This window comes from Gorilla gorilla, chromosome 3 (assembly GCF_029281585.2).
Source record: "Gorilla gorilla gorilla isolate KB3781 chromosome 3, NHGRI_mGorGor1-v2.1_pri, whole genome shotgun sequence".
In the NCBI taxonomy this organism is placed as follows: Eukaryota; Metazoa; Chordata; class Mammalia; order Primates; family Hominidae; genus Gorilla; species Gorilla gorilla.
In genome coordinates, this window is record NC_073227.2 from 101,884,154 (window position 1) to 101,898,396 (window position 14,243).

At 38.9% G+C, this 14,243-nt stretch overlaps 1 protein-coding gene across 3 annotated transcripts in view; it reads right to left on the minus strand.

Annotated features, from left to right (window-relative positions):
* Positions 1-14,243, minus strand: part of RASGEF1B (RasGEF domain family member 1B) — a 619,996-nt gene that overhangs the window by 176,126 nt on the left and 429,627 nt on the right. For all 3 annotated transcript variants that reach the window (XM_063705365.1, XM_055384935.2, XM_055384941.2), the window contains exon 4: positions 412-495. In XM_063705365.1, coding sequence (XP_063561435.1) covers positions 412-495 — 84 coding nt within the window. The remainder of the gene's footprint in view (positions 1-411; positions 496-14,243) is intronic.

Consider the following 14,243-nt stretch of genomic DNA (forward strand, 5'->3'; position numbering starts at 1 on the left):
AGTCTGCAAGATAGTTTAAATGACAAATATTGTACAGTTAGTATTGTGGCTGATTTCCACATGAAGAGGTCAGTGACTAAAAGCACCCTCTTTCTTATAAGTTTCCATAGGCAGGGGAAGGTGAATCAGAGTGGAGAGATCAGAAGAGTGAAGGGAGATGGGGAGGATGCCATTGGGATGGGTGTGGAGGCAGACACTGAGGACAGGGACTCTCGGATCAAAGTTTCCTCAGACTCAACATTTTGCCCGAGAAAGTCCTACTAAGGCCAACCAAATAGTACAAACTTTGAATTATACCAGTTACTTTTATAAGATCAATTTTATTATTTCACCGAAATAGCTCAATGCAAAAAGAAATAACAGCCAACTGGCTCGAATCATAGTGTCTGATAAAAGTAGGTTCATTCTTACTTTGCCTATTGGCTTCTCAATCAGAGGGCTTGGAAAGCAAACTGGAGTTATGCTGCTGTACATGGAAGGTTTCCATTGCTGTTCCTGCAAGAAAGGAAACAACAGAAAGGGAAATTTCAGGGATGTGCCTGGCTTTCCAGCTGCATGGATCCATTTTCCTGATACAACAGTGCCGCAAGCATTTAAACTTGATAGTTGTCACTTGAAATACTTGAGTCAGCATTTTTGCATGGTTTCTTTAGTTTGCAGCCTGTGCAAACCCATTTAAACTTGTACAGGGATACCATTTATGACATTTTGAGGGAATTAATTACACACATGTTGACATAAATTCAGAATATGTTCACCTCTTAAGATATCTTCTTAGAACATGAATCAGACTATGTGAATCTTTTAAAAAATAACTTTACTAATATATCATTGCATAAAAACAATGACCTGGCCAGGCGCGGTGGCCCATGCATATAATCCTAGCACTTTGGGAGGCCGAGGTGGGCAGATCACTTGAGATCAGGAGTTCAAGACCAGCCCGGCCAACATGGAGAAACCCTGTCTCTACTAAAAATACAAAAATTAGCCAGGTATGTAATTCCAGCTACTCGGGAGGCTGAGGCAAGAAAATTGCTTGAACCAGGAGGCAGAGGTTGCTGTGTGCCAAGACTGTGCCACTGCACTCCAGCCTGGGCAACAGAGTGAGACTCCGTCTCAAAACAAACAAACAAACAAACGAAGTGACCCTATTTAACCCTCTGGTTTCCAAATCTTTGATTCCATATGGGATAATTTCCAAAGTACTCTACCTGCTATTTAGAGCCCTCCCAAAGAGTCTTTGCTTTTTTAGTTTTGACTCCAACGCTGCCCTATAGTTTACCCTAAATCTCAAGTCACATTGGCCCATGTTATTTTTGCGAATGTCTCCAATTTATGCTGTTCTTTTTGCTGCTCACGATTCCTAAAATAGCCTTTCTGTAATATCTGCCTGTGAATTCCTACTTGTTCTATAAAGCCCAGCTCAAATTCCCTATGAAACATTTCACTATTGTTCTCTACTTCTTACTAGAGTCAGAATAAATTTCTCCCTACCAAGTCCCAAAATACTATTATTGGAGTGTGCTATGGTTTGAATGGGCCCCCCATAAGCTCCTACGTCAGAAACATAATTGCCATTGTAAAAATATTAAGAGATGAAGCCTTTAAGAGGTAACTAGGCTATCTGGGTTCTCCCCTCCTAAATAGATTAATGCTGTATTCATGGGGATGTGTTAAGTTATCTTTGGAGTAGGCACCTGATAAAAGTTCAACTCCCATTTTCTCTCTGTCTTATGTGCTCACTTCCTCACACCTTCCACCATGGGAGGGCCCTCACCAGATACTGGTGCTATAGTCTTGGATTTCCCAGCCTCCAGAACCATAAGCCAAATAAATAGCTTCTCTGTATAAATTACCCAGTCTGTGGTATTCTGTTATAGCAGCAGAAAATTGACTAAACAGAGTACTTGTGACTATCTGCTGTGAATGTGAGCTACAGAGGACAGAACACATGCTTTAGTTACCTTGTATCCTTCACAATCTAAAACAGGTCTTATACAATGTATGTGCTCTTTTTTTTTCAATTAATTATTTCTTGTGTCAGCGGAATCTTTTTCTTTATGTCCTTACTAATTTCTAAAACACCCCAGTAAATCCAGCTCTCTCCAACCTCCAGCCCCAGTTCTCACTACACACATTTTTCACCCACTTTTTTCAGTCTTGGTAGAGAAGACATCAAGAGACTTGTTATTGGGGGGAAAAAAAACTTAATAGTAGGCACCAATAAACCCCATAAAATAAAAATGAACTTCAAAAATTAATCAACAAATATTGACCCATCCCCACCCACACTGTCCATTAATTGGCTGTGTTTCTTGAGTAAAAGGAAGATATTTTTTTCCTGTGGACTTAGCAAGGAATGGAGTATGAACCTCTGGAATTTCTACTCCTGCTGTTACTAATTATCTTACCCCCTTCCCCTAAGGCAAATTACTTGTACTCTCAAAGGGTGGCCCTGTCTGCAAATGTGGTTTGTGTTATTTACACACATCTCACAGGGTATTTTGAGACTAATTGCAATGATATCTGTGGTCTAGAAAGGCAAAGTATAATTCCTGGGGAACAGACCCTATAGTTTACCCTCAGGAGAAGCCATTCAAATTGCTAACTTCTTCCCGGGGCCTGAAAACAAGCGTTATAGTTGGGTTCTGAGAGACACGGATTTCTGTCCATTAGGAGTTAAAGTGAGACCAGCAACTCATTTCACAGGTCATGTTCCAGCCATCAAAGAGTAATTACCATCAAACCCCACTGGCACAGGTCCCAACTATATTAGTGAATGCATGAATGAAAGTTTCAAAGGATACCATTACCAACTCCCACCTTCCAAAGGTAAAAAGATACTGAATGGTACCAGAGAAAAAGCCAAAATATATCAACTTAAGGTTGTAACTTTTTAAAAATGAAAACAACTGTTCAGTATCGATGATTGTGAAACATGATTCTGTTTCAAGGAAGTCAATCTGCAGAGGCAGTAGGTGACTCTGAAGAACTCTGCCCTTCACTCTGAGGCTCCTCCAGTTGCTATGGCAACATGTAACTAGCTTTCTCAAGGTGTTATGCAGCCTGATTTTCTTTAGACCAAACATTCCCCTGATACATTTACACTGGGTATACCTAAGACCAAAACAACCCAGCAGTTGCAAAGCATAGATTTCTTACTTATAAATTATTTATTTGGTGGAAAAACGTAAGTCTGGGCCACACATAAGAGGGAACTTCTGAAACAGTGGGTTCATATGCAAAACACAGAACAATGAGGGACATATAGTTATTATTAAATAGCATTTCCCTTTTCCTATCCCCCATCCTCATTTCAGGCTTTTCCCACCTACAGGGTTTTGTATGTACTATGTATATATGTATTATATGTATTAGAGATATGGTGCATATGTATGTACACACACACAGGCTGGGTGACTGATGCTTAACAGTGTTTCACACTAACTCACCATTTGCTGAATGTGGGGGTGTGGACGCTGAGGATGGACTTGGAATAAGGAGACTAGCAGGGAATTACAGAAAAGTTGTTGAAGCCTCAGGCAAACCAGCCATCCTCTCCAGATCTCTGGAAAATGAGGGTAATTGTCCCCTTATCTTCTTCCCATAATAACTTCAGAGCTACAGAACTCCAAAAAGCTACAGAACTTCTCAGAAATCTCTATGTGAAAGGTATCTGGTGTTATCTTTCCAGATTGGACCCCTAAAAGGAGACCAAAGAAGTTGTTAAGGCCTTGAACTGTAATTACTACCTTCAGTGTTTATCCTGATGCCTGAAATATAAGAGCAACTTCTGATGCAAAAGGAAAGCGATAATCAAGGTTTTTAAGAAATAAAGATGTGAGGATCATCTGGCAAGCTCAGCTAGTTGATTGAGCAGTGGGATCAGACCAAGTGGCATCTGCTTAAGGCTGAGTCACCAGGCAGCCCAAATTATCCTAATAGTTCTGAAAGAATGCCTCCTCTCGCAGAAGTCTTGATTTTATACTCCATATAAAACAAGGATGTTCACATCCATCCAATGCCTGCTCCTCCTCCCCGCACCTCAAGGCTAGTAACGGTGTGTTCTGTTTTGAGATGGAAGCAGATTCTACCTTAAAGATTGCCATTCCCATCTCCAACCTCATCCTGTCACTCATTATTTAAGGAGCAAAAATAACTGTACCTTGCATCGGTAGAGAGCTTTCAACAAACTGATGACAAAGCACTTTGGTTGCTCCTCACACTGCTCAAAGGCTACGGGCTCTTTCTGGGGCCTAGGATATGGAGGGAGCTGTGACCTTTCAAATACTCAGAGGAAACAGAGGAAAAAGAAAATTCCTAAAAGGGGATGTGATGTAGATCATCACCACTGTCCTGGTCCATGCTCTCTCTGGCCCCTCAACCTGGTTGTTGAGACCGACCAATAGGGATTTGGGCTGGTCCCTCCCCTCACAGCTGGAGTTCCTCCCTTGGAAGGGTCAAGCACACAGACAGAAAGCTGAGGTGGCCTTGGGAAGGGAGGAGAACTGGGTGGAGGGCGATTAAATGTTGACTCACTCAGGCTTGACCAGACTTCCTCCCTCTTCTACAGTCGAGTACAGTTTTTGGTGAACTTAAGTAAACTGTGCATACTGCTACACTTTCTTCCTTCCTTTTGGGCTATTATCACGGGCTTGCCAGCAGAAAGAAGGTCACCGGGGAGAACAAACTCACAAGCATTCTGGGTTTCCAGTTTTTTTTGGCAGGATCTTGTTAGAGCCTGACCTGCTAATGTATTCTTCAGCACCTCCCTCAGTACCCATTTCCCTTGAATGCTCTGCTAAATGTTTGCCTTTAAATTTCTATTTCCTGGTTGTTTTACATGCTGATTTTTAAAATGTCCCTTGTGCGGTTACCTTCCTTCCCCATGTTTCATGCATCTTCAGCACCACCTGTACTTACCACCAGGCTACAATTACAAAGAACATTAAAACAAGAAACACTCCACATTAACGGGACTTCTGAAAGAAGACACCACATTCCCTTCACCATACTCACATATCTTGGAGTTTTCTGCCAGGCTTTATCCAAACACGTGTGTATTAAGCTAGAACACCACTTTGTATTAACCTCTTGTATCCACATAGCATCACATATTACATATTTTGTCTCATTGCATAGTCTCTAGAGTTGTAATATTTAGTGACTATACAATGTTCCATCAGCATAGACTATAATGTATTTTATATCTTGATATATATTTTTATCATTTCCATTTTCTCCCTGTAATTACATATGCTCTTTTTTTTGCCTTTTGAATCATTTCTTAGAATATATTTCTAGAAGTAGGATTTCCAGGCCAAAAATATAGACATTTTTATGGCTCTTTTTATTTACTATCCAATTATTGCTTTTCAAAAGGATTGAACTGGTTTATACAGCTATCTCTAATATATATACATATGTACTATATATTTATATATATACACATATGTACATGTGTACTATATATGTATATATATTAGAGGTATAGTACATATGTATGTACTATATATATGTATTTAGAGATATAGTACATATGTATGTACACACACACACATCCAACTCTTTTTTGCTTAACAGCAAATCCCTGAGGAACTGCCATCATCAACCTCATATTTATAAGTTAGAACACTAAACACCACAGAGGTGAAGTAACTCGGTGTCAGATGACCAATGTCCCTTTTATGAGCTTCACTGGCTTCAAGTGCCTGTACCCAATATGTTCCTGGTTTCAATGAGTAATCGCTGACTATGTCTCTATCCTGTAATTTCTTCAGCTTGTGTCACAGTGAGACAGTGAGCATGGAGTCGGAAATATGTCAGCTCCATAGCTTACTGCCTTTGAGACTGTGAATAAGTTAATGAGCCTTGCTAAGCCTCAGTTTCCTCAAATGTAAAATGGAATAGTACTTATATCATAGGCTTGTTTGGAGGACTTTAAAATTCAGTCCAGCAAATAAACTTACATAATAAGTGCTACTATTATTTTTCATGTTAATAAAAAATATTTTCTTGTTAGTCTTCCCTGGTGCCTTCTTCAGAGTAGAATAGCAGGTTATCAGTGAATCTCTATTATAATTCAATAAATAGATTTCCTCACCTATTGTCAATCAGCAAATATTTTCTAAGTACTGTAACTTAGCTCCTTGCTAATTTTATAAGAATTTTATATAAAAATATTTATTTATAAGTAATATAAAAATTTATAGAAATGTAAATAAGCTAGAAATATTCCCCTTAGGAATAGGAACAAGACAAGGATGCCCACTCTCACCACTCTTTTTCAACATAGTACTGGAAGTTCTAACCAGAGAAATCAGACAATATAAAGAAATAAAAGTCATACAAATAGGAAAAGAACAAGTCAAATTATTTCTCTTTGCTGACAATATGGTTCTATGCCTAGAAAAACCTAAAGACTCTACCAAAAGGCTTCTACAACTGATAAGTGACTTCAGTAAAGTTTTAGGCTACAAAATGAATGTACAAAAATCAGTACTATTTCTATACAGCAATAATGTTCAAGCTGACAGCCAGATCAAGAACACAATCCCATTTACAATAGCCACAAAATTTAGTAAAATACCTAGGAATACATCTAACCAAGATGGTGAAAGATCTCTACAAGGAGAACTACGAAACACTGCTGAAGTAAATCATGTGCCATCATATGCCATCATGGATGGCACAAACAAATGGAAAAACATTTCATGCTTATGGATTTCAAGAATCAATATTATTAAAACGGCCATACTGCCCAAAGCAATCTACAGATTTAATGCTATTCCTATCAGACTAACAATGTCTAACAATTTTTTGCAGGAATAGAAAAAAAATTATTCTAAAATTCACATGGAACCAAACAAGAGCCTGCATAGCCAAGGAAATTCTAAGCAAAAAGAACAAAGCTGGAGGCATCACCTTACCCAACTTCAAACTATGATGTATGGCTACAGTAACCAAAAGAGCATGGTACTAGTACAAAAACAGAAATGTAAACAGACCAGTGGAACAGAACAGAGAACTCAGAAATAAAGCTGCACACCTATGAACATCTGATCTTCGATAAAACTGACAAAAATAAGTAATAGGGAAAGGATTCCCTATTCAATAAATGGTGCTGGGATAACTGGCTAGCCATATGCAGAAGAATGAAACTGGACCCTATCTTTCACCATATACAAAACTCAATATGGGTTAAATATTTAAATGTAAGACCTCAAACTATAAGAATCCTAGAAGAAAACCTAGTAAACACCGTTCTGGACATTGACCTTGGCAAAGACTTCATGACTAAGTCCTTAAAAGCAATTGCAACAAAAGCAAAAATTGACAAGTGGGGCCTAATTAAACTAAAGAGCTTCTGCACAACAAATGAAACGATCAACAGAGTAAACAGACAACCTACAGAATGAGAGAAAAGACTCACAAACTATCTGACAGAGGTCTAATATCCAGAATCTTTAAAAAACTTGACTCAATAATCAAAAAACTGAATAACCCCATTAAAAAGTAGATAAAAGACAGGAACAGATACTTCTCAAAAGAAGACATACAAGTGACCGACAAACATGTGACAAAATGTTCGGCATCACTAATCATCAGAGAAATGTAAATCAAAACCACGAAGAGATACCAACTCACAACAGTCAGATGGCTATTATTAAAAAGTCAATAAACAACAAGTGCTGACAGGGCTGTGGGGAAAAGGGAACACTTACATACTGTTGTTGGGAATGTAAATTAGTTCAGCCACTGTGGAAAGCAGATTGGAGATTTCTCGAAGAACTTAAAACAGAACTACCATTCAACCCAGTAATCCCTTACTGAGTCTATATCCAAAGGAAAATAAATGATTCTACTAAAAAGACACATGAACACATATGTTCATTGCAGCATTATTCACAATAGCAAAGACATGCGATCAACTTGGGTGCCTGCCAACAGCTGCCTGGATAAAGGAAATGTGGTATATATACACCATGGAATACTACACAGCCATAAAAAGAATGAAATCATGTCCTTTGCAGCAACATGAATGCAGCTGGAGGCCATTATCCTAAACGAATTAACACAGGAACAGAAAACCAAATACCACATGTTCTCACTTACAAGTCGGAGCTAAACATTAGGTACTCATGGAAATAAAGATGGAAACAACCAACACTGGGGACTACCAGAGTGGGGAGAGTGCAAGGAGGGCAGAGGCTGGAAAACTACGTATGGGGTACTATGCTTACTACCCGGGTGATAAGGTCATTCTTACCCCAAACTTCAGCATCATGCAATACACCCATGTATCAAACCTGCACTTGTACCCCTGAAACTAAAAGTGGAAATTATTTTTTAAATGCTTAAATAAAAAGCATAACAATTATAAAAATTATAAAAGGCACAAAATAGATTATTTAGAAGTTTATTAGTTTAAATGAGTATGTTTACTTTTAAATTGTAAACATATCCAATACTTTTCTATTATAAACTATAATTATAAATATACATTTTAAACTCATTTAAAATAAAACATACAATGAAAGTTTCAACAATGAACAAATATTTTAAATATTTTTAAAAAGTAATCAATTGAGTTAATAAAATAAGCATAGGCTTATAAAAGTAAGTGCTTATGAAATACATTTATGTCTGCTTCTAAGTTCCTTATAAATAAGATAATGATATAGTGAAAAGCACATTGTTGGCTTTGCAGTCTGAAGACCTGAATTTGAAAACTGGCTTTGACACTTACTTGACATGTAACTTCTTTGTGGCTCATTTCTTCAGCAATAAAAAGTATAGTATATAATTTGTTTTTATTTTATTTTATTTGTTATAAAAAGGAAGATCCAATCTTCTTTATTTGCCTGAAAACAATCAACAATCTTTTATACATCTCTTTGGAATGTCAAACCATGACATGTGATATTACAGCGCACAATAGTCCATTCACTTGTATGATATAAACTCTAGATTCTATAGGCGTTTGGAAAAATAAGAAGGGAAATGAAAATAGGAAGTCATCTGTTCAGACATGTGAAAGCATCACATAGAAGAAGAAATAATTTTCCTTAGTTCCCATATATCACTGGAGGTCAACTTCATACACAAAATCCCAGAACTAGGGAGTCCAAATGCAAACAGCTCATAACAGTGCTTTCAATAACGGGAAAAGAGGGAGGCAGGGACGCTGTAACCTGCATCTCTGCAGGTGGGAGCTGCTTGAGACTGGCAGCAGGTTTGGGGAAAGGTATTAACGGGTAAGAGGCATTTTATGGGTTAAATTACTTTCCCTCCAAGTTCATATGTCTTAACTCTTAGTACCTCAGCATATGACAAATATTAATATGACTGTATTTGGATGTAGGGTCTTTGAAGAGGTAATTAGTTAAAATGAGGTCATTAGGGTGGGCCCTAATCCAATCTGACTGGTGTCCTCATAAGAAGGGGAGATTAGTGTACAGATATCTACAGAGGAAAGACCATGTGAAGACTTGGGGAAAAGAACACCCACCTGCAAGGCTTCAGAAGGAACCAATACAGCCCATGCCTTGATGTCAGACTTTTAGCCTTCAGAAATATGAGGGGAAATAATTCTATTGCTTGAGATCCCCAGACTGTGGTACTATATTATGGTAGCCCTAGCCAATGAATACAAGGCATCCTAGGGGGAAAAAAAAAGAGCTTCAATATGGGTGAAAACAACTCAGGGCAGAAGGTAGTCAGTGTAGGAAAGGTTTTCCAATGAACTGGAGAGAGGGTGTTGCAGTGACCAGTGACAAATCAGATGCAGACATCTGAAGGGGTGGGGTTCTGCATGGCAGTGCTGAGCAGGCACTGGAGATATCTTACGCCTTACCCTCAAGGAGCTCCCCAAAGTGTAGTTGGGGAAAGAGGTGAACAAATTCTATTTAAAAGAAGTGGTACATATTAAGGCTAGAGGTATGCAGAAGATGCAGGGGGAGCAAAAGGAGGAGCATCTAACACAAAGGAACCCCCTGTTGCTGGGAGGCTTCCAGGAGGAGATGACCCTGGAACTGAGTATAAGGGGACAGAATAAAAGTTAGGTGACAATAAAGTGGTGTGGGGTGGGAGAGGATGGCAGGTCTGAGGATATGAAAAGAGATGTATGCTGTTTAAGGAGGAGGAAATCTCACGAGTACAAGAAAAGAGGTATAGAATAAAAAGAACTGCTTTTTATAAAAGCAGTTAAAAATAGTTATTTTGTGGACCACAAATAATCTGGTGCTGTTAGATCTTCCCAAGTGTGCCTGGGTTGGTGAGATGGTGCAAGGCAAGAACCGCAAGATTCTTTTAACAATGTTTCAGTGGATTTCCTTCGTGGAGAGGAGGATGTGTTTGAGGGGACAAAAGACTGCAAACCAGGCAACTATTTAGGCTGCTGGTACCACAACAAGGAAAGGTAGGCTAATGTCTGGATATCGGCACTAGCAAAGTAGCAGAAAGACTAGAGAGGAGGGGACAGACTGAAGAAATCATGGGAACTTATCCATTGGTTGGAAATGGAAGTGGAGCTAGATTACTGGCACGTTTCTAGGAAGTGGAGGAGTGAGGAAGTGCACCAAAGAGTATAGAATCTTGCTAGGATTACAAGAAAAGGGAAGGACATGGTAAGAGTGTGGATGACAGGCAAGGAGAGACAGTTAATTTAGGTTAGGGTATCGCTCAGAACCAAAAGGCACAAAGAGCATTCACCACCTTTGAGCTCTGCTTTTAAATGCCTTATTCTTTGTGTACATTTTGCACTACATTTTGGCCTTAATCTGTCTTCCTATCTCAACTTTAACTTTTTGTTACAGCTAAAATTTTCTACTGTCTCCCATGCATACACTATACTTATTTATCCGTCTGTTCCTTCTCATGCCTTCATCTCCCCTTCTCATTGGTCTTGGCTCTATCATCTACTACTCGCAGAGACTTGAGCATGTTGCTACACCTTTCCAAACCTTAAACTTTCTCATACACCAAGTGGAGATACTACTAATGACCATTGGGCGAGGTTGTTGTGTAGATTAAATGAAATAAACACAGGGTTCCACTGGAACACAGGGACAAAGTTCTAATCCAGAGTTGAAGGTAGAGGGGGTAAGGGTTAGGGAAATCAATAAATCTTTATAGAAGTGGTAACTCCCACTTCTTTCTACTTTCCCTCATAAATAACTCTTCCTTGGAAATGTGGAAGATTTTCCATTCTTGCTCCCCTCAGATCTGTTCTCGATATGATGGCTGAGAGAGCTCTTTAAAAAATTTTGAAGTGTGATCCTTCCACTCTGTTCTCCTCCTCTTTAAACCAAACACTTCAGAAGTTTCCCACTGCTCTTAGATACAGACTAAAATTTCACTTTGGTCTAGAAGGTCCTTCTTGGCCAGGCCTCTTCCTACCTCTCCAATTTATATTGCACCATTTTCCTCCTTCTTTTAGCACCTTGAATATCCAGTTCTCTCTTGTCCCAGAACCTCTCCTTATGCTCTTCTCTCTTCCAATAAAAAAGCAAACAAACAAACAACAACAACAACAACAAAAACACAGATCCACCTCCTGGCATCCAACTCTTCACTTTCCTTTCTAAATTAATCCAATCTTCCCTTTAGTATCCAGCTCAACTGTAATTTCCACTGGGTTATATTGACTTGCTTCTATGCTCTAATTCCAGAAAACATTTCTCCTTTGTGACCCTTATCATAATTTTAATTAATTTGGGCAATTTTTTTTGGTACACGTATTTGCGTGACTTTTCGAGAGAAAGCATATATGATCTGTCTCCACCACTGATGACTCTCAGCTTCCCCCGGGTCAGGGGCTTTTCTGTTCTTGTCCATCACTATATCCCAAAACTGTTGCACAGCACCTGGCCTATCACAGGTACTCAACAAATACTTCTTGAATAAAAAGTGAATAGTTAAAGAAAGAAAAGGATGGATTCCTAAGATACTTCTTAAAAGACAAGAGAGGGGCAGACAAAGAAAAGAGAGTAAAATTTTTTAGGCAGTGGGTAAATACACAAATAGAAAGGAAAGAGAGAGCAAACATTTGAGCAATTGCACATTGTCTGAAAGATCATAGGATACGTAGGAAGTTGGAGAGTTGGGCAGGGCTAAACCATGAAGGACCTTAATTATCATGAAGATAATTAAGAGCAAGGGAGAGCAAGAAAAATATTTTAGGCAAGGAACGTCTGGATGACTATGTGCCCTATAAGGATCACATTGGTGTCATGGTAAAGAATGTATTAGAAGAGTCTGAGGCTACGTGTGGTGGCTCACACCTGTAATCCTAGCACTTTGGGAGGCCGAGGTGGGCAGATCACTGGAGGTCAGGAGTTTGAGACCATCCTGACCAATATGGTGAAACCCCGTTTCTACTAAAAATACAAAAATTAGCCGGGTGTGGTGGCACATGTCTGTAATCCCAGCTACTTGGGAGGCTGAGGCAGGAGAATTGCTTGAATCTGGGAGGCGGAGCTGGCAGTGAGCCGAGATCACACCACTGCATTCCAGCCTGGGCAAAAAGAGCAAAACTAAAAAAAAAAAAAATAAAAAAAAAAACAAAAAAAAAAAACAAAAAAACAGTCTGAGGCTGGGAGGCTGGAAGCCCAGAGATCAGGCAGGATCCTGGGAGCTAAAACAAGATGATGGGATCTGAGTTTACAAAGAGGTCAGATTCAGGAGAATCAGTCAGTTTCTCACAACTAACTATAGAACAAAATTCAAGTTTTCTTTTATATGACTTGGCTCTGTGCCTGTGCTTAGTGAATGCCCTCACTTCATCTTCCTCATGTATTCAGATCCATGTTAGTCTTGTGTCTTTGTGGTCCAAAAAATAAAAAATAAAAGAAGAACAGCATGAAGGTGCCTTTAGAGTTTGGGTGGAGAATGGGCAAGGAAAGGTACCTATCAAAGGCAAAAAAACCTGTATATTGATGGGCGAGGCAGGGTTTCATCTTTTAGAATAAGGCGTGCTGCTTTTGTTCCATGTCAAAAGAACAAAATGTGCACAGGTGGTGTGAATAAATAATGCAGATATAAATAAATTATACTAGGATGCCCTTCTGGATGACATTTTGGCAACAAGTTACCTTTGCAATAGTTCATTCACCAGCTCTGTGAATGCTTGATCTGCATAATAGCACTGAACTCGGTCCTCAGCTGGGCCCCCACTTGGTATAATGCTATGTTGTTGCCATTTAAAAATTCTTAATAACTGTATTCTTAAACTTGGCTTTATAAGTGAAGGTGGATGGAACAATGGAGGATGCACATGAGCAGAGAGGTGAGCACCGCATTCATGTCTGTTGCTACTTGCCACCCCATTTGAATATAGTGTGCGCAGTGTCCTGTAAGCATACAATTCCAGTGAAATCACAATGCGTGGGAGTTCAGGAAGACTCAAAGCAAGTACAAGGTTGTATCTTCAACTGAGTAGACAAGGATGCTGACAACTCCAAGAGATCATGCTTTCCACTTGAACCAGAACTTGCTTCGTATGCAATAGGGAAGCAGTGGTGTTATAAGAAATACAAACAACCAAGGAACCTTATCATATACTTTTTAATTTATGTTATTTTCTTGTATTAGTCACTTATGCTGAAAACAGTGACATAGAAGGTAAAAAACGGTAAGGAAATATATAGTCCTTTGCCTTTTAGTCTTTATTTATTCATCAATATTAGCCAAAAGTAGAAAGTGTTGGTAGAATCTATGTGTATCAAGAAGTGTAATAAACACTGTTGAGTCAGTTGTACAGCACGTCCACTGTTCTGGTAAGAATGAAATACATATGCATGTACGAGCTACAAAATGTAAATTGTATAATTTCAGTGATTCTGGATATGAATTAAATGTTCTTACATTTACATTCAAAGCTGACATTGTACAATATAAAGATGAATGATAAAATTCATATCAATTTAAATTTTGATTTTTCTTAGAATGACAACAAATAGCAAATTAAAAAAACACCATGACAACTTGAGAGAGAGACTACAGAGAAGCACTTTACATTTCAGTATGTTGAATGACATTTTTTTCCCTTCTTTTTGGACAAAGGATTCTGCATTTTTTGCAGGGGGCCCTGCAATTAATGAAGCCAGCTCTGTTGAAAGGGAAAGCATTTCTAGACACCAAAGCACAGGCAAGACAATCATCAATCCTGTTGGTGAGCAGTGAAAAAAGTAACTGTGCCAGATGCAGTGGCTCATGCCTGTAATCCCAGCACTTAGGGAGGC